Raw genomic sequence first — 21,613 nt, 5'->3', positions numbered from 1 at the left:
ACATGAAGGAGGTGTGGGAAGGGATGAAAACAATTACTGGCTGCAGCACCAAGCAGGGTGTGGCTGTGGATATAGATGTGGGGCGAGTCAACCAGTTGAACAACTTTTTCAACAGGTTTGACCACTCCGCCTTATCCTCACCCCTGAGTTGTGCAGCTGTCCTTCCCCCTCCCCCTCTGGACACTAGCATGGAAGACATCCCCCCACTAAAAATAACTTCAGCCCAGGTGTGTGGGGAGCTGAGAAGGCTACGAACCAGCAAGGCAGCTGGTCCGGATGGAATATCCCCCCGACTGCTGAAAGCCTGTGCGTCTGAGCTGGGAGACCCTCTACAGCGCATCTTCAACCTGAGCCTTGAACAGGGGAGGGTCCCTCAGCTGTGGAAAACATCCTGCATCATCCCAGTCCCAAAGAAATCAAGACCAGAGGAACTCAACGACTTCAGGCCAGTCGCCCTGACATCACATGTGATGAAGACCATGGAGCGGCTGCTGCTGCACCACCTGAGGCTACAGGTCCGTCACGCCATCGACCCACTGCAATTTGCTTACCAGGAGAAGGTGGGAGTGGAGGATGCTATATTATACATGTTACACCGATCCCTCTCTCACCTGGATAGGGCGAAGGGGGCTGTGAGGATTACATTTTTGGACTTCTCTAGTGCCTTCAATACCATACAGCCTCTGCTACTGAGTAGGAAATTGACAGAGATGGGAGTTAGCTCACACCTTGTAGAATGGATTACTGACTACCTGACAGGCAGACCGCAGTATGTGAAACAGGGGGGCTGTACATCGGACACCGTGGTTAGCAGCACAGGATCTCCGCAGGGGACCGTTCTCTCTCCGTTCCTATTCATTCTATATACATCGGACTTTAAGTACAACTCTGAGTCCTGCCATGTGCAAAAGTTTGCCGATGACACTGCGATCGTGGGATGTATCAGAAACGGGCAGGAGGAGGAGTACAGGAAATTGATTCAGGACTTTGTCCGATGGAGCGACGCAAACCACCTGCACCTAAACACCACCAAGACCAGAGAGATGGTGGTGGACTTCAGGAGAACCAGAACTCACCCGGTTCCTGTAACCATCAAGGGAGAATGTGTAGAATTTGTCCAGACTTACAAATTCCTGGGTGTGCAGCTGGACAACAAACTGGACTGGACTGCCAACACAGAAGCTCTATGTAGGAAAGGGCAAAGCCGACTTTACTTCCTCAGAAGGCTGGCCTCCTTCAACATCTGCAAAAAGCTCCTGAAAATATTCTATGAGACAGTAGTGGCAAGCGCCCTCTTCTATGCGGCAGCGTGTTGGGGAGGCAGCGTCAAGAAGAAGGATGCCTCTCGTCTCAATAAACTGGCTAGGAAAGCGAGCTCTGTTGTGGGCAAAGAGCTGGACAGCCTAACAACAGTAGCTGAGAGACAGGCACTGAAAAAGCTGAGGTCAATCATGGACAATCCATCGCATCCGCTTCACAGCATTATCTCCGGACAGAAGAGCAGTTTCAGTGACAGACTGCTGTCACTGTCTTGTACTACGGACAGACTGAAGAGATCTTTTCTTCCTCATGCCATGAGGCTCTTTAACTCCACCCGGCAGAGTAAAGGCCCACATTAAACCACACCACCTACATTGGATATTACCGAATCTTACTCCATTATGTATTCTGTGTAGCACTATTTAGTTACTCTATATAACATGCTAAAGTGGGCATTTGCACGTCACACTGGGTATTTGTATATTGTATTCTTTTGGCTTTATTATTGTATTGTTCTCAGCTCAGGGATGCTGCTGGAAATGTGAATTTCCCTTAGGGGATGAATAAAGTATCTATCTATCTATCTATCTATCTATCTATCTATCTATAATAATTTACAAGCTAACGAACTGCCCTAGCAACCTGAGCAATTTCTTTGTGGGTCTTCAATTAATAAATAACAAACATCCCTGAAATAAGGTGGCCGATCGTCTTTTCTCATCCTTCGGCCAAGACATTCTGGACGCTCTCTACTGGACGGCCACGGAGCCCAAAGAGCGTAAGAGGGACAGCATCGGAGTCATCCCTCACTTCCTCATGGCCGTCTTTTATGTTTGTATCCTTCCACAGTAACCATATAAGTGTTAAGAATTGTTGTTAGCTGGTATTGCTTCTTGGTTGTGTTCACTTTTTGGGTCTAAAAACCCAAGGAAGAGAACATTTCTGTTTTTCTTCTTAGGAATACTTGTTAAAAATGATGCTATTTTGTTCGTGTTTATTTGGTTAAGTGGTTTTGATAACTTCACATTTTCTTGAGCATCACGTACCTAGTCCTCCACGCCATCCTCATCATGGTTCAAGCCTCCACGCTAAACGTGGCCTTCAACTCGCACAACAAGTCCCTGCTCACCATCATGATGTCCAGTAATGTAAGTACACAAGCACATGCATCATAGCGTGAGATCAAAGTATTTATTTTATTGTCTGTAACCACTTCTCATTTTACAGTTTGTTGAGATCAAGGGCAGCGTTTTCAAAAAATTTGAGAAGAACAACTTGTTCCAAATGTCCAACAGTGGTAAGATTATTTCCTCATCTTATCACAAGTGAACAGATAAAAATTGGTATAACATTACAAAAAAAGTCAAATGTATCCAAGATGAATAAACAGGGCAAAATGTGCTTGTTCTTTTGCTTCCAAGATATCTCTTTTTATTAGGTCATTTTTACATTTGTTCCAAATATTTTTGACCTGAAATTTGGATAAGGAAATATAATAGTTGAGGAGCATAAATGATATATAAAAACAAAAAATGTTGATACTTCTGTCCGTTTTCCTACAAACTTGGAAAATTGCCACACTTCATTACTACATTTTTTCAGACGTGTAGCAATACTCAACAGTTGAGTCCTTGTAACCAATGCAAGGTACTAAGACTATTTTATTTGCTTAGCAAAAAAATACAGATATTTTCTCTTGTGATGTAGTTTTATATCCTCCATATTTTGACCTCAACATCTGAATAAGGATACTTAATGTGTTATCTTTTCTATGATTAGTTGAGAGGATTGGCTAATGTGTAGTAACTAAAACGGTTATGCTATCTTTTTTTCCTACAAGCTTAGCGAATTAGTGATGTTTCATTTCCTTGTTTTTCAGTCATGTTGAGTACTCATTGAGATCAATGTCAGGTATTGATAGTAATTCCTTCCCTAAGCCAAAAATACTTTATAATCCTTAAACAACATTTCCATATATAATTGTGTTTTTCATTGGTTAATTGTTAAAGGGGAAGCCAATACCAGGCCTGGTATCGGAACTCACGCATTGGTAGAGGAAATATCTTTGAATATAATGTTATATTATTAAAAGCAATCTGAGTACAATTGTCTTATGAAAGGCATTTTAATTCTAAGTACATTTCCCTGCATGCTTTTCCTCTAAATTTACTTGAAATGTGTTACATGCATACATACATTTAGTTTCTGCCGTTGCTAACAAAAACAGCAACATCTACCAAAGCCTGTAAACCGTTTTTATAAGAAGTTTTGTACAGGAAATGTGTCATTTGTAAATTGTGCTCTCTCTATGTAAACAACAGGTCTTAACTCCAGAACAGTTTATGTTAACCGGATATACTTTGCTGTGTAAAAGTTGCAAGTGTGCAAGTATTTTTCTTATGAAAGCTTCCCGTTTAAATAAAAACTCCTCTTCGGAGACTTTCAGACCATCTGCAATGACGTGAAACGCAATATGTGCTTTGACCGTAAAGTATTATTACAACCATGGATAAAATGTGTGCTCATGACAGTGGCGGTCGTTTTTTGACAAGTGCGACGTGACACGTTGTTAGAGTTTAGCGGAACTTGTCGCGGTTTCACGTGTCATGTGTTTTTCTCCCGGCAGATATTAAGGAGCGCTTCACCAGCTACGTACTCATGCTTATCGTGTGTTTGAGGAACATGGAGCAGTTCTCATGGAACTTGGGTAATTATCTTGAAAGCCGTGTTGCAAAACATGCTGTCATATTTTCAATCAGTATTATCTGAATTTTATGAGAGACAGTTTGAGTTCAAGTAAACTGTACTTGCTCTCACATATGACATACAACTATACTCTCATACAGGCACAGTCATACATACCCTTGCACAAACACTACTACACTATACTATATTCTCTCTTATTCTCTCTTATATTTTCATGCATACGCCATTGTACACTCACATTTACTATTATACTCTCATACACACATTACTTTGCTTTCACTCAAATACTACAATACTGTCTCCAGCGGCGGTTATCCACATAATTTCTTGTGGTGGTATTTGACATATTTTATCCATTTCACACATTGTGTAAAAATCCACACAAGTTGGCTTGTTTTTTCAAAGTTATGAGTGTGCGTTATTTTAAAGCTTGGAGCCGCCAACTAATTATTTTATGTACAATAATACAGTGAATCCTCCTCCCAGCCGTTCATTATGAGGGACCCAGTCAGAGGTGAACTGTCCCCTTTGCCGCCCCTCCTGTGTGCTTTTTCTCGTCTCTGCACACCCTTGCAGCAAGCAGGGGTGTCAAAGTTGCAACGAAGGGGCACCCATTTGACAAGAGGCAAAGTAATATGTTGTCAGATAATAGAAAACCGCTTTGCGCCACACATTTATTTTTCTTAGTTTTATTTTTGGGGAAAGTTCTCGTACTGTCCCACATGTTTCATGGTAAAAATGCTGCTCCGTGCGGCTGTTTGCCTCGCCTGTGCCTAAAACCATGAGTGACACTCATACACATTCTTCTATACCTCCACACATACACAATTATTATCGCTCACTTACACTACTCTACTCCCACGTACACATAACTATAGACTCTCACTTACCTTACTACTCTCTCACACACAATAATAACTCACACACACAAACACTACTACTCTCACAGCCACCGTTTATACTCTCTCATACACACACCACTATTCTTTCTCACACACCATTGAAATTGCTATTACTATACACTTAGTGTAATTATCACCTCATCTCTCAGTGTTTTTTACTTTGGTTTCTTTTGGTAACCAAGGCAATGCACGCTGATCTGTGTGTAAATGTTGTACAGTTCACTGTCAAACTGGAGTTTCTCCCAGTATAGTAGTATGTTTTAGAGGGTATAGTAGTATATGTGAGAGAGTATACAGTGGGACCTCGCTACTTCGCGCTTCAACGTTCGCGGATTCAGAGCTTCACGGGCCTAAAAAATAATAATAAAATTTAAAAAAAAATTTAAAAATTAAAAAAAAAAAAAAAATATATATATATATATATATATATATATATATATATATATATATATATTTTTTTTTTTTAAAGCATTTTTGAAGGGGCGTCGCTACTTTGTGGTTCAGAGCTTCGTAGGTCTAAACAATAATAATAATAAAATAATTAAAAAGAAAAAAAAATTATATATATATATATATATATTATTTTTGTATTTTTTTTGAAGTGGCGTCGCTACTTCGTGGTTCCACGTTCGCGGGTTCAGGGTTTCGCAGGTCTAAAAAAAATAATAATAGAATAAAATAATTGGAAAAAAAAAAAATATATATATATATATAGATATATATATTTTTTTTTAAGCATTTTTGAAGGGGCGTTGCTACTTCGCACATTTTCACTTTTCGTGGGTGGTTTTGGTCCCCATTAAACGGGTCTAAAAATTATGATAAAATAAAAAAAATTAAAAATATATATATTATTTTTTTTTTTTTTTAGGTGCGCCGCTACTTCGCGGATTTTCACTTATCGCGGGTGGTTTTGGTCCCCATTAACCGCGATAGCCGAGGTCCCACTGTAGTAGTATTCGTGTGACAGCATTGTTGTGTGTGTGTGTCAGAGTATAGTAGTATTTGTGTGACAGCATTGTTGTGTGTGTATCAGAGTATAGTAGTATTTGTGTGACAGCATTGTTGTGTGTGTATCAGAGTATAGGTATTTGTGGGAGAGAATATAGTAGTATGTGGGAGAGAGTATAGTAGTGTGAGAATGAGAGCAAATTGATATGTGTGAGTGAGTATCATAGTATATGTGATTGAGTATAGTATATTTGTGAGACATCGTAGTAGTGTGTGTGTGTGTGTGAGTATACTAGTGTGTATGAGAGTATAGTGGTATGTGTGAGAGAGTATAATAGTATATTAGTGTTTTTATGAGAGTATAATGGTATATGTGAGCGAGTTGAGTAGTAGTGAGTGTATGCAAGTATAGTGTAAGAGAGTATAGCAGTGACTGTATGAGAGTGTAGTAGCATGTCAGAGTAAAGACATGGTTTTGCATGTATATATGGGTGCACTGTCTCTAGGAGAGTATAGTTGTGTATATGTGAGATTATGATGTTAAATGTGAAAGCAGGTGTGATTTACTTCTCAAATGACCTAATCGAATTTAATCCCTCAGGAAAATACTTACATTGTTGCAAAAGTCCTTTGTAGAGGACAAAAGTTCTATCAATACAGAAAATTACTACATACCATATTCAATACTCACTGCTACCATGCACGCAAACACACACACCAACTGAAAATATCACGGAGAAATTGCGCATAGTCATCAAATGTCTCTAAGAGTTGGGTCAATCCAACCATGCTGCAAGCAGTTTCCTCCTCCAGAGGGAGTCGTTTTGAGAAGTGACAGCTCGATTGACAGCTCAGCGACGAGCGTCATTTCCTCAAGACGTTCCTGAAGGCAAAATCACAAGCACTGGCTGACAGACGCACCCTGTCAGCTGCCGTGACACCAACACGCTCATTGTAGCCCCTTCTCCATCAGTCATTTTTCTCAACATTTCCTTGTGATAAGCTAGTGTAAGAAGCATTTCTCTGACTGAGCTTCAAAAAACATTTTGTGTGTTGTCAGTCTTTTTTAAAATAAATGCCAATGTTTAGTTTATTATGCTTACCCTGTGACTGATCGGAGTTGCATGCTTCAACCTCCAAAAGCTGCGGTGGGTTTACTTTCCGCCTTTACTGCGTGCATTTCTTGTCTACAGTTGCCTCTTTTTGGGTAGGCGATTGTGGCTTTACGTTTTTGTTTGGTATAATTTTGTCCTGCTAGCTGCCCGTTAGCATCGGAGGTGTCAACGGCTTTCCTGCTCAGTTTGCGCGTTGCCGCTTTTCATTGATGGTTCCTGGTTAGCCTGGCTGTTCAATGTTTTTTTTGTTTTTTAGGTTGGCCAGCCTTACATTTTTTTTCTGCGGCGGCCTTTCGCTGATCAAAAATAAAACTTTCTCTTTCACGTGGCAAATAGTTGGGCTTTGTTTCAGTTCATATTTTGAGCACATCAAGAACCCAATGTCTCTTTTTATTTTTTGATGTTGTCCCCTTTAGTGTGCAACATAAAAAAAAAATTAAAATAACAATTTAATCCTGCAGAGTAATCCTTATTTTCACAAAATATACGTGTAATTTGATTATGTCTTTTTTTCTGTAGCTGTAACGGGATACTATTACATTTTTCAGTATCCTGATTACATAACGCACTTGCATGTATTCCGTTATCTGATGATGAATTGCACTTAGAGGAAGACTTACCGGTAATATATACATTGTAACTTTTATGCTGATATTGTGTTCATAGTTTACTTTGTCAATAAATTATTTTAATCATAGCGCACTTAATCAAAAACGTTTCTCTTACTGCTTAGTTCGAGCTGAGGAAAAGGTGAAACAAAATTTTATAATGTTTTCAATAAGAAAATAGGGGTGTGCGTTATACACAATTGTGCATTATGCACTAATAAGTAGAGTAGGCAAAAATATTTACAAGGTATTTCTTGGAGACTGGCCGAAGTGTAATGAAAAATAGTACAATAACATTTAGAGCACCAAAAATTTGTGGATTATATTTAAGCTTATGTGGCTGCATTTCCTTGTTTCGTTTGCCGCAGAGCACTTGTGGGTTTTGTTTCCTGACGTCTTCATGGTCCTTACTTCTGAAGTGGCCGTTGACGCTGTCAAACATGCCTTCATTACCAAGTTCAATGACATCACGGCAGATGTAAGGACTGAAAAATATTTTTTTCTGTGTGTGTTTTGCTTCTTTAATCTTCTTTCCTCTGACCTCCTCCATGTCTCCTTTCAGGTTTACAGCGAGTACAGAGCCAGCTTGGCCTTTGATCTCGTCAGCAGTCGACAGAAGAATGTAAGTAACGGCTTCTTACAAGTGTCCCTTCTACCTGGCGACATCAAGTGCATTCTGTTTTAGGCTTATACGGACTACAGCGACTCGGTGGCCCGTCGGATGGGCTTCATCCCGTTGCCTTTGGCCGTGCTAGTAAGAAGCCCCACCCTTTAAACGTGGTTTACCTGCAAACACATGGTGTCAACACCTTTGAATTTGTGTTTGTACAGCTTATCCGAGTGGTCATGAGTTCAGTGAAGGTGCGAGGAGCGTTGTCATACACGTGCCTCTTCCTCTTTTATCTTGGGTATGACCTCATTCTTTTTACTGAAGGTTATTTTTTTTTTTCATTTCTTTTAACCCTTCTATTGTCTTCGGGTCATTTTGTTGTTAAAAACCCAGATAGAAATCGCCTAAATTAAATTGTATTTAAAGTTGGTATTAGAGGTGTCCTTAAATAATATTTTTAGGTATGTGTTATAATTGCTTATCCAAGTTCAAAGAGCCTTTATAAAAAAAAAAATCTGCCACGCCTATTAGCTTTTATCTTAGTAATGCTGTTCCGGGACACGGAACACGTTAGGTAGAAGGATAGGTTGGGGAAAGGTGAGAGGCTGGAGAGAGACTATGCTCGTCATCGCCGTTTCTTTGTTTGTGTTGCATGAAAGTTAAAAGTAAGATAAAACCATTTTCGAATACAGTTCAAACGACAACCTAAACCCCCAAAAAGATGATAACAGATGAGTTCATTTGAGCCTGTCTAAGATATGCACCTACTTGATGAATGAACTAACTGTGGCCGCAATCATGAGGAGAGGGCGGCAGAGAGTAACAAAGTTTCGAATTTAGGACAGCACCTTTATCTCTAAATGTTATAACACATCCTAGATTGGTCCCAACAATAGAAAAAAAAATGTTGTTTTTATTCACATGTAAGCTTTTTGAAAAAGTTCAAAAATGAGTCGTAAGACAAGAACAACACAAGGGTTAAATCAAATCAAGTCAAGTCAAGTCATTTTTATTTGTATAGCCCTTAATCACAAAGAGTCTCAAAGGGCTCCACAGGTTATTGCACAGACTATTATTTCAGACTATTATTACACCATCATGCCTAGTCATAATGCAAATGCCTACTTTACGCCTACTTAACAATAAGGCACTTGAACAGTTTATTTGAATCTAGTTGTTGTTTTTTTAAGATAAACTCTCATTTTCACACAGTAACCTGCAAAATGACATATTTTAAAAGTAATATTCTGTAAAAAGTAATAAAGAAAATGAACTTGCAATGCTTTGTCAAATGTTCTCAATTTTATTTCGACAAGTGGCGGTGCATTATAAAACTATTGGAATCCAAATAGATATTTTACATACTGTAATCCTTTACTTAAAAAAACTATATCTGGATGTAACTATTTTTTAGGCAACCACTTGACAAAGTACAATTGGATACTTTCAACTTTTAACTTTCAAGTAGAAGACCTCTTGATTTTACCCTTTTTCACACAGAGTTCCAGCAAACTTTCCGTCTCACGCTTATTAGAAGATCCTATAAGTCACTGCTTCTCAATTATACTCTGTCACAGCCCCCCTCAGAAGAAGCAATAATCTCGTGCTTCCCCAAAATCTATTATTTTTTTATGTGATCACATAATATTGGTGGGGACAAACCAAAGATTGCTCTATTGATGGTAACACACCACCTCCGTCCATGCCAAATCTACGCCTTTTGGCACATTTTCACTTAAGAAAAACTTTTTATCAGCTTGATTGGGTTGTAATGTCTTTAAGTGACAGCTGAGTTTATCTGGCTTCTTGCTGTCCACTGCCAACATTTTTAAAATAGCAAGCAGTATTTGCTCATCTCCCTCCAAGGTCGTAGTGAACTGCTACAGGAGGAGAATTTTGTTGGTCTTTTTACCCAGTTTCTCTTTGCCTGTCTCTATATATTCGTGTTTAATCTTTTTTTCATTGGGTAACTTGAGGGCCTGCTACAATTTGTGTCTACACTTCATACTCAATGCTTATACTCTGTGCTCAATCACTGCGGGGAAGCTAAATGTAAACATAAACACTCCACTACTTAGAACACCCACACCCCAAGGGGCCCGTCCCACTATTTGAGAACCACTACTTTACAGCAACTTCAGCAATTGTATGTTGACAAACATGTATGTTGAGAAACATCCCTTTCACACAGCTTGTGAAGCAGTATCTCTTTGATACGGGAATGCTGAAAAATTACCACACATCACACTAAGATCTCACAACAGCTGCTCACGTTTCATGGGGGGATTCAACTAGAGTGTAATCTCTTTCGTGCTGTAATGCTGCACCTCTTTCACACAGAGGCCATAAGAAAGTCCACATCTGATGCACAGTTACTGAGCAAAATGTGCTTCTATTTTCTGCAGAGATTCTGTAAATTGACCACGTTGTTATAGAAACCCTTGATTGTAATAGTTTTTCTTTCTCAAAAATCCTGTACCCATAGGATAGGGTCAACAAATTACGTAATTCTCTTACTGACAAAACCCTTAAAAACAAAAAGCCAACCCTTTGACTCATTGCATGACCACACATTTTAAGCGACAGTCTGTGTTATTTAGCATTTCCTAACGGTACAACATTTAATTTTATTTAAAAAACATAAAATATTGATTTAAATTTCTTAAAAAACACATGAACTGTCATATCAATATGCAATTTTTAAAATACTTTGAAGTTTTTTTTCATGACACTAGACTTACCTATAGATAGCTGCCATAATTGTTCGCCATCTTGCTGCCACTACTACCCACAAAACCCCAAAGAGCTGTGCAGGGAAGGAGAAATAAAATGGTGTGTTTTGGTCATTTTGATTATCTGTAATGTGTATTCTTCCCTGTGCTTTTTAGCACCTTCAGTTGCCCTACACCAGGGGTCGGGAACCTTTTTGACTCAAAGAGCCATAAAAGCAAAAAATATTAATTTTATTTTGGAAAAGAGCCACACCATATATTATGAGACAAATTTACTAAATTGCTAAACCCGCGCCCCAGACAAAAGCTTAGTCTTCAGCACATTTATTTTTGATGATTTGATAAAAATTATGAAAAGAGAATAATGCCAGAGCCCCTGTCCCAAATTCAACAAACAGACCACTTTAAACTTGTCTCTTTCTTGCAATTACTCAAGACCGGTTAAACTCCTTTTGACCCTTTTTTCATACATTTTGGTTTCAAAACCAGATGCAAGCAGTTATTGTGTAAAAACGTCACAACATTCTGAGAATAGGGAGCCTTATGTGCTTACCTTTGGCGAGAGATGGGAGGGAATGCTTGTACTTTTTGCATAGCTCCACCCATCCCTCCCACTCACCCAATCAAATGACTAAGTTCTCTTCCGGTGTTTTGGCGTATTTACAGTTCTGTGGATTCATCATAAAGTATCTGAACACTGAACACAGATTATATAGTGAACTTTTAAATAAAGGATTCTTTAGCGTTGTACAGCCAAAACGAGTTTTTTTTTCCCCTTTTTTTGTGTGACACCTTGACTGTAAATTGTAGTGAAACACGTGCCCTATATATACTGCGAAGTGTTTCCTTTGCATTTAGCTTTGGCTTGGCTTTACGTGTACCTGAAGAGGATAGACGACCCCGGTTTTGAACAAGATGGAGAAATTTTGCATGCAATCAAATTGGTCTCTGAGCCATAGGTACTCATAGAAAGAGCCATATATGGCTCGCGAGCCATAGGTTCCCGACCCCTGCCCTACACAATACAGTGACATCAAGTGGTCAAATTATACACACGGTCCCTCCAATGCAGTCAATGCCGTTGATGACATTTTCCGTAAAGGAGTTATTCTTCAATAGTACCATAGCTTTGATAGAGAAAATACCCTTCAAAATTAACACAACGTAGAAATTACAATGGGCAGCACGGCGGGGCAGTGGTTAGCGGGTGTGCGGCACAGTTCTGAGGTCTTGGGAACCTCCTGTGTGGGTTCAAATCCAGCTACGGGACTTCCTGTGCGGAGTTTGAATGTTCTCCCCGTGCCTGCACTCCAGTTTCCTCCTACATTCCAAAGACATGCATTTCAGGTGGATTGGCCGGTCCAAATTGTCCCTAGGTGTGAATGAGCGAGCGAGTTGTCTGTCCCTGTGTGCCCTGCGATTGGCTGGCAACCAGTTCAGGGTGTCCCCTGCCCACTGCCCGATGATTGCTGGGATTGGCTCCAGCACCCTCGCGACCCTACTGAGGATAAGCGGTGTAGCAGATGAGATGAGATGGGAGAAATTACAATATGTAGTAGCTCTTCTTCACTCAAAGAGCCTCAGAAATGACATTTTCTATTTCAAGCCCTGATCCATCCTACATTTCTAAGCCATCTGCATCTTTAGCTTGTCCGTTGACACATTTTGTATTCCCGTCTATTTGTATTCGATGTTTGCCACTCATACGTCACGCAAGCTGTCTCACATATTCCCACGCAACACACAAGAGCAGCACGGTTACGTAAGCGCCAACATCTCATTTCTCCCGTGCTCGTTTGCCGTATCTCATCGGACCGGCGCCATTGAAGAGTTCCCCCCTCGGGGCCAACAGTACCGTGTTGTCATCTCGGCTGGCATCTGGGCGCTTTAAAAATAGCATTCGCCGGAGCGCACTGCCGTGCCCCGGCAACAGTTCAGTGCGTTAGCTGGCGTTCGCTTGCTCTTAACACCTCATCACATGCAGTTGCAGGCAGGCGGCTGCTCTCTAAGTCCTAATTTGGTTTACTTGTCGTCAATGATCCCCGCTCAGCCCTCACGATGGCTCCCTTGGACTGCTAACGCACCACAATGCACCAGTGATAATTTTACACACCACTGCACAAGAGATCACATATTTCCTTAAGCCTCTCATGGTGACTCGATTTGAGTCAGGGAAAATAGCACAAACGTTGTGGGATTGACTAAAGAGAAAAAAACAGTGCTATTGGACTCACCACTGCCATTAGTACTAATATGTTAATAGTGTTTTTCAACCAGTGTGCCGTAAGATGTTTTGTAGTGTAGTGGTTCTAAACTGGGTCTGACTTAAGGACACACGATTCCTCGCGCATTATAAGCTTCGACCCAAATCAAGAAAACATTTCTACTTCTCAAATGTATCAAATCAAAGGATTGTCCAGTTTAAAGCAGATAAGAATACATACATCCACGCAATCCATATTCATCTTTATCCAAAAAAAAATAAAAAATAAAATCAAACCCTAAACGACTTCAAGTACTTGTATATAATCCTGCAAAAGCGACCCCCCCCCCAAACTGCCTTAAAATAGCCAGATATAAAAAGAAATTCAAAATATTAGCATGTGTGTACCTTAACATCGCTAATTCTTTAATGATGTAGTTAATAAAGGTTAATTTACTCATTAAAATCTTAAACATTTTGAAACCATTTATTGTACGTTCCAGCAGCATTTCAATGGCAGACACTCATACACCATTTTGGTATTTCGCAATCGTTTCCTCTTTCATTTCGATTGCTGTCAAAGCTTTTCAGTTTTCCATCGCCTTATCACGTAATTTCTTGGGACCCATTATTTTCGGCAGAAAAATTAAAAACAATAAAATTAAATTAAAAAAAAATCTTAATAAAATAAGATGTGGTTCCTCTCAAACACGCCGATTGATGAACAGGGAGAGCTTGAGCAGGGCATTAGCGACATCTTATGTTAGGGAGTATGAATGTTTTTTTCTTTTTTTGACCATCATTTTGCCGAGGCATAGGCCTGCGACCTACTAACAACAGGTCCGTGACCAACCTTTATTTCACGACCTACTAGTTGAAAAATACTGGTGAAGTGTGCAGCAGAAGGTTCCTCAATTTTACCTTTGCAAAAAAAGCATCAAATTTTTCAGTATAGTTTCTGTCATCCAGTGATCACTAGAGTAACTTTAGTCTGTATCATTCATTCATCCATATCAGCTTGTTGCAGCAGATTACAATTTATTTTCTCCTTATGTAATAATTATCTGCTTATAAGGTTGTACAGCGAAATACAGTGCATTTCAAAAATGTTAATATCCTTTGAATATTAATAGGTATTGTACATAATTTTATTTTTCTTTACTAAATGCAGGGCAGATAATTTGTATACAAAAAGAAAAAAAAGAATAGTAATCTGCTGGAGACACTTAACCAAGATATGATTCATCGTGTTTGGCAGGAGCTGGATTACTGACTTGACGTTTGCTGTGTCTCAGGCGGTGCGCATATTGAACATTTGTGAAATTGTTTACATAATCCACATGCTTTTGAATTTTTTCATACATCCATTTGTCTTTATCATGTACATTCTGCAATGTTTACTGTACATATCAAGGGATATCAAAATATTTGAAACATCTTGTATAATTAATAATTTACATATGTTTGATGAAGCGGTTTACGATTGCACTGCAAAGAATAATCAAATAAATCAGATAAATTATATATATTGTACATCAAATATATATATATATATATATATATATATATATATATATATATATATATATATATATATATATATATAGCCATATCCCCCTAGTGGGAGGTGGCTAGAGTCAAGAACACATTCATATTTCTGACTGCTTCTGGGAGATTGATACAGTGGAGGGGATTCCCAGTCCCCTTGCTCAACCCAACTGATGTGTTGGGAGTCATTAGGTGGCCAAACCCCCAATTCAACCCCTAATGCCGAGCGCCAAGCAGGGAGGCAATGAGTACCAATGTTGTAAGTCTTGGGTATGAACCGGCCGAGGCTTGACCCAGCAACCTCCCAGTCTCGGGGCAGGCGCCCTACCCCCAAGGCCACCGAGCCGGTTACTTTACTGGAACTTTAAGTATTAATTTTGTTATTCTATAAAAGCAAGAGCAAAATACAATGAAACTTGAAAAACAAATATGAAGTCAATATGAAGTACAATCCAAAATTACAGCAAAGTTAGTGACAATTATGAATAGCTTCTATCACCTCCTGAGCCATAAAATTGTATACTGTCAATGTAAAAGTGCTGTACGAAATTTGAGACTTTTCGTCTGTCAAGCTCCTTATGTGGCGAATGCAAATACGTGTGCTTGAATGGTTTTCTTCTCTTTTTCATATTTTTGGGGTTTTGGGTTGGCCCCGGACTGTACCTGGAACAGGCCTTTTCTTACTTTCACTATTTTCATATTACACTAATAAAAAACACAAGGACGAGCATGTAATCCCCCTGCTTCCTAATGTGTTGCGCTTCCCGAACAGCATTGCTAAAAGCAGATAGGTGCAGTGGGAAAAAAAATAATAAAGGCTCTTTGAACTCAGTGTTGCATTGATAACACTATCTTAATTGAGACAACAAACACCGGGAATATATTTTTAAACATTTTTGATGAACGGTGTGCCTTATTTAATGACAAAAATCGTGCCTTACCTCGAAAAATGTTGAGAAGCACTGTATTGATATACAAGAACCAATTTTGTTCTATAGGTGAAACCTTTGGAACCCCTGCTTACTATCTGACACATTTTTGCTTTGCCTATAAAACAAGTGATTCTTTTGCTGCAGACTGGTCACACTGAAGGTGCTAAACAGCATTGTTCTATTGGGCAAGTCGTGCGTTTACGTCAAGAGGGCCAACATGGAGGGCAAATTGTTCGAGAAGCCCAACTCTGCAAGATCGGGCTCCTCACCCAAAACCTCCAGCAACACGGCTGAACATGAGCCGCCCGTCACACCTTCAGGTAACAAACATCAGTGGGGACACGTTAGCTTTTAACAGTCAAATAAAATGACTGCCTTGCACAGCTACTTTACCTTTGCTGTCACAGACCAGAAACGGACACTGGACTCAATAGCGCACGTTTCTCAGTTTTTATTTGAAAAGCGAGAGAGAGATCAAAGGCGATGTCGTGTTCGTAAGTGAGGTCGTTAGCAGGAGGCAGGCAGGTAACGGTGCAAAACAGGTCAGGTAACAGGCAGAACGGGCGTAATCAGGTCCAGAAACCGGTCAATAACGAAGATCAGGCAGTAAAAGGCTTAGCACAAACTGAGTCGGACGAGAAAGCTCACTGAGTGGAATGCAACAGTTCGCAACGATCTGACAGCCACCAAGAGGAAGCCGGGGGTTTAAAAAGGAAGTGTCCACCAATCAGCTGTCCGGGCTGTTGGCGCCAAACCAGCCGCTGCATGTGCTCCAAATCAGCAATCACGACATTTGCACATTATTGTTTTATAATTATACTGAAAATTACCCTCACAGATCATGCTAAATGACCACCTCATTTAGATATCAACAAAGAGATACATATTACAAAGTGACTACTTTTATTACATTAAAATCCCGAAAAGACAGACAAGCATGTTTAATAGGTTTCTTTTTTCATACAGAGATCCCGCCTATTATTGTCACATTATCCAGTTATCCTGTCCATGTATTACCTTTGTAATTCATTTTCAAACATAATCAGGTAAAATCGTGCACCAGTTTTATAATGAAATCCTACTAAATGTGCACTGACTGTAATTACCTCATCAATTATCTATCCTTTATCCTTATTTCTGATATATAAGGCGCACCAGATTATAAAACGCACTTTAGATTTCTGGCCAATTTGGGGTTTTTGGTGGGCTTTATAGTCCGGGAAATAACGTTATTTCTTGGTGTCTATTTTAACCATTGCGTGTCTGTATTTGGCATTTGGGGTTGCTGGGTGGGGAAAAAAGGGGGATTTCATTTTCTTTATGTACATGGGATGGTTTTTTTACAGCACTTTGAATTGCAAGTGTTTAACAAATACATTTTGATTGATTTATAATTACTTGTCAAAAAACGTTCCACTGTTTATTTTGTTTGAAGGATTTTTTGAGTAAAATTAGTCTATGGTGCAAACATTTTCAAGACATTTTTCATTTGACTTGAACTAAATTGAAAAAAAAAACAGTTAATTCTATAATTAAGAAAAAAATATTTGCTGCGAGCAATAACATTATTGTGGTAACGATTATTATTCTGACTATTATTTACGAAATGATTTTACTAATGTTGCTACACTTGTCTAAATGCTTGGCCGTGTACCAGCAGTTTAATTTAAAAACGTAGTAACAATTACCGACTTTCACACAGTAACCCTGCAAAATCATTTGATTGTTTTGTTTTTTAGTTTCACTTAAAACTATAGTCATGCGTCAGTGACCCTGAAAAACATGAACTCATTCAACATTTCTCTCAAAAGGGAAGAGCCAGCCAATTTTTCCCATTTTGACACATTTTTGAAGGCCTATAGAAAATTTGGGACATATCAAAAGAAAGCTTGAACCCTCATCTTTCGATTAAAAAAAGTATGTTTCTACGTTTTACCAGTGTTTTTCAAACAGCTGTGAAACATTGCTAACATTTCTTGAAAGTACTCATTTCCAAGAAAACTGAAAAAAACGTCTTTTTGTGAAAAGATGCAGTTCCAGCAGAAATTAGACTCTTTCGGGGGCATTTCCGATACCTCCATTATTTAAACAACGCTTTCCATATACACAAGGGCACTTTGCTTGCAAAATAACATTTTATTGCAAAAACACTGAACTTATGCAATGATGCATGAACTTTTCCAGTACTTTTCAGCACCGTAATTTTCCGCTTACTTGATCACACGATTTCGGTCACCATGGCTTTCCCGTCCGTTCCTGTCAACCTGCACAAAACGTTGATTCTCTTTGCCGCAATGATGACGATGGGATTTCGTCACCTTTTTAGAGAGAAAGAAACTTGAACCCTTAACTCTACTTATCCATATCTTCGCTACTCTGACCACACTACTTTACTACTCCAATACTCGCCATACGGGGGCGCCTTTTACACTTTTATTGCTGGATACCAGAAGCAAGACTAGCAAGTGAGGGCTACTGAAATAAATCCCAGAGGCTTGATACCTAATGCTAAGCTGCACCTTGATAATTGTTTTTCAAATAAAATGTAAAAAAATGCAGTTTTACGTTTTGGCACTGAGTTGATGGTCTTTCATTCAGAGTTCTGCTTGGATATTTTATACAGAGATCGTTTCAAATTAAACATTTTTTTACAGATATCAAGTACAGTGGAACCTCGGTTCTCGACCATAATCCGTTCCGGAACCCTGTTCGAAAACCGATGTGTTCGATCACCGAAATCATTTTTCCCATTAAGAATAATGCAAATCGTTTTAATCCGTTCCAACACCCTGAATGTTTGCCTTGAATGTTTAACGTAAAGCTAATCCAGGGTAATCGTACATTCGCGTTATCTTAGTCTTCCGTACAAAAGATTACGCTAACATGGCGGCAGGAGCTCAGTAGGTAGAGTGCTCGTCTTGGGTTCAAGGGATCCCAGTTCGAATCCCGGCTCATCCGTGTTACATGTTGAAGTGTCCTTGGGTAAGACACTGAACCCCTAATACCCCCAATAAGCAGGTTAGCGCCTTACATGGCTGCAAGGCCGCTATTGGGAAATGTGGAGCACATTGTGAAGCGCTTTGGGAAGTGATTGACTTGAAAAGCGCTATATAAATGCAGATCATTTCACATGAACGTGTAAAAATAAAAAAAGGATAAAGAAAATAATTATGAATAGGATTTCTTACCTTTGTGGTGGTCAGCAGAAGGCGCAGGTGGACGGTGGGGAGAGGAAAATTGTCAAAAGTTTTTCAACCTCTTCCAAAACTGCGGCCGTTGCTTGCTTATAGCACTCACTCCCTTAGCCACATCACTAGATTTCACAGCCTCCTTATTCTTTAGTATCGTACTGATCGTAGATTTAGCCATGCTGTATTCCCTAGCAAGATCAGACACTCGCACACCTCCTTCATATTTTGCTATTATTTCTTTCTTAAATGCAATTGTTGTACGGACTACTTTTCTTTTTTCACCTGTAGCAAATTTGCTGCTTGCACTGACTTTCTTCAAAAGCATAATAATGGGCTAAAACACCCGTACGCCGCTCAGCATCGCACCCTAGCGTACGCACTACCGGCGTTCGAACTTTGATTTTTTGACCGAACAGCGACGCAAGAATATCTCGAAATTTTTGGTCGGACTCCGATTTGTTCGAACTGAGAGGCGTTCGGAACCGAGGTTCCACTGTAAAAGTATTCTACCTTATGCACTATGTATTGGTAAAAATACATGCTTCTTTCACACAAACTTTAGAAAAAATCTTAAATTGACCATCACTTTGACAAAGGTCCTACATAATAAGATGCCGATCTTTCTCTATAAAAAACTTCAGCCTATTTTCCTCTTTATCGCGAAGATTTTGCCAAAGTAAAATACAGAGGCAATTGTTGCATGTCATCTCACGGCTTCCATGACATCAAAGCGAGGCGGGCGCCCACGTTTGCTGAAACTTCACAAATTACTCAGTTTGGGCCGGGACACTTTTAGATACGTGCGTCAACACACAAGTCACACGTTTTCCTGGAGCTGGCAGCGCTTTCCTGCCATTTGCATGCAAATCCTCTCCGCTCTCACCTCCACGCGCGGTTCCGCCCACAGCTCTCAACGGGAACTTTGAGGCGACAAAAGATCCTTACAACATGTCACTTCCTGTTGACTTTATCTGGATTTACAAAGGCGGCAAAGGCACCTCGTCTTTCAGCTGAGATTTTAACCCTCTGCGTCAGCTAACTAGCCTCACTTTCAACCTCATGCTGACTCAAGTGCCACACCTCTGCATAATCATATTCAAATTCCTGTCTTTGTTTTTTTATAATCATCTAGATTTGCTTTGCACATAAACAATCTATCTCTTATGCGTTACTTCTAGTACAGCGATTACAAAGTCTTTATTACAGAGAATCTCCAAATTCACGGACTGCTTTATATGTACTACTTTCCGCATCTTAACTTATGCCTATTATTGCCAAGATAACATGGGAAGTTGTAACACAGCGCATTGTGTTTAGGCTATTTTACATGGAGACCCTGCACAAAAACTACCTCTCATTTTTCCATGGATTGAATTAAGGTTCAGAAAATTTTAGATTTTATCACCTTTTATTTGTACAGTGCTGAGCATTGAGACTATTATTGTGACTTAAGCAATATAGATTCCTACCAAAACTGTAAAAGAGACCTTTTTGTTTCACTACTCGACACTTTTTAAGTATCATTTTTGGGTATTAGTCTGTTATTTATATGTTTAGGTACTACATAATAAACTTTTTCCCATGTGGCTTTTTTTACTACACTAAAACATATACTTTAAAAATGCAGTATTAAAAAAAATCCCATAACATAATTAAATTGATACTTAAAATGGAAATTGTAAAATATGTCAGCATGCAAAATTTTGTTTTCATAAAGCAAAAATATCAATATTTAGAAATAGCAGTCATTTACCAGCTCAGTAGCCTAGATGGTAGTGTGCCCGCTTTGAGACTGGGAGGTCGCTGGTTCGCGCCTCGACCGAGACATACCTAATTGGTATAATGGCGGCGCCCTCTGGCTGCGGCTGCATCGACTCGCTACAACGGGTCAGGTGTATCAACATTTCGTTCTGTGTACATTGTTACAAAGAATGACAATACAAAGGAAATTATTATTATTATTATTATTATTTCTTACATTTTCATTCTACTACCGAAAGATAATTTGGCCTGTTTCAGGTTTGCTCATTTTTCTCATTTTACTAAAAATATTTCTTAAAATGAGAAGAATAAGATTAAGCATAATTAGCAGATACATTTTACGTATGTGTTTATGATAAGTGTTTAGCTTAATTAACCTTAAATACAGGGAAAAAGACATTAATTATTTTTTTTATTACAAGGAAAACAGGAGAGGACTGTACAAAAAAACTTCCAAATTCCCAATATTTTCCGAAAGCCTCCCACTGAGCCACTTTTTTATTGAATATGAATTACAAAAAGCAGATCCACTCTAAAAGGTGTGGGTATCAAAGAACAACAAGGTAATTGTCAGATAGTGACAATCATGTAAACAGTGCATAATAGTCAAAACAACGAACTGGCCTCCTACCCTTTGTCCTTTGTAAGTGTCCCATATTAAAAACAAAATACATTTATCAATTTATTTATAGTACTTCTATTGTCAAATAAAAAGTATAGTTTTGTATTTTTTTGGTAAATCTTTTTTTTATTATAAGTATCTCCATCCATTTTCTGTGCCGCTTATCCTCACTAGGGTCACAAGCACGACAACAGCTAGCTTTAGTGGCTCGTTACATACAAAATAAATTCATTATTGAATTAGACTCTTGGGAAAGTTCGAAGAGCGCAAAGAAACGGTGATCACCAGTAGTGTCCTCCTTGTATTATTATTGGGTTCGGGAAGTAACTGAGCCAGTGTCGGGAGTGAGGGTAATAGCGAAGCTGCTGGTCCGGCCTAGTGCTATGGCTAGGGTAACAATCTGTTAAGCCTTTCTGCCAATTTTTTATCTCACTAACGCCAGTTCCATCACCCATAAACTGATGACCTGGAG

General features: G+C 39.1%; 1 protein-coding gene across 3 annotated transcripts in view; it reads left to right on the top strand.

Annotated features, from left to right (window-relative positions):
- tapt1a (transmembrane anterior posterior transformation 1a) overlaps nucleotides 1–21,613 on the top strand; it is a 31,931-nt gene that overhangs the window by 7,302 nt on the left and 3,016 nt on the right. For 2 of the 3 annotated variants that reach the window (XM_088343256.1, XM_088343257.1), the window contains 9 exons: nucleotides 1,960–2,095; nucleotides 2,311–2,408; nucleotides 2,488–2,557; nucleotides 3,887–3,967; nucleotides 7,911–8,020; nucleotides 8,105–8,164; nucleotides 8,228–8,296; nucleotides 8,374–8,450; nucleotides 15,712–15,887. In XM_088343256.1, the coding sequence (XP_088199382.1) occupies nucleotides 1,960–2,095; nucleotides 2,311–2,408; nucleotides 2,488–2,557; nucleotides 3,887–3,967; nucleotides 7,911–8,020; nucleotides 8,105–8,164; nucleotides 8,228–8,296; nucleotides 8,374–8,450; nucleotides 15,712–15,887 (877 nt within the window). Of the gene's footprint in view, nucleotides 1–1,959; nucleotides 2,096–2,310; nucleotides 2,409–2,487; nucleotides 2,558–3,886; nucleotides 3,968–7,910; nucleotides 8,165–8,227; nucleotides 8,297–8,373; nucleotides 8,451–15,711; nucleotides 15,888–21,613 lie in introns of all 3 variants that reach the window. The other variant, XM_088343255.1, reaches the window with a different exon arrangement.

This window comes from Urocampus carinirostris, chromosome 9 (assembly GCF_059441175.1).
Source record: "Urocampus carinirostris isolate Australia breed hairy pipefish chromosome 9, RoL_Ucar_1.0, whole genome shotgun sequence".
Lineage (NCBI taxonomy): Eukaryota > Metazoa > Chordata > Actinopteri > Syngnathiformes > Syngnathidae > Urocampus > Urocampus carinirostris.
This window is presented reverse-complemented; position numbering and strand designations above follow the sequence as displayed.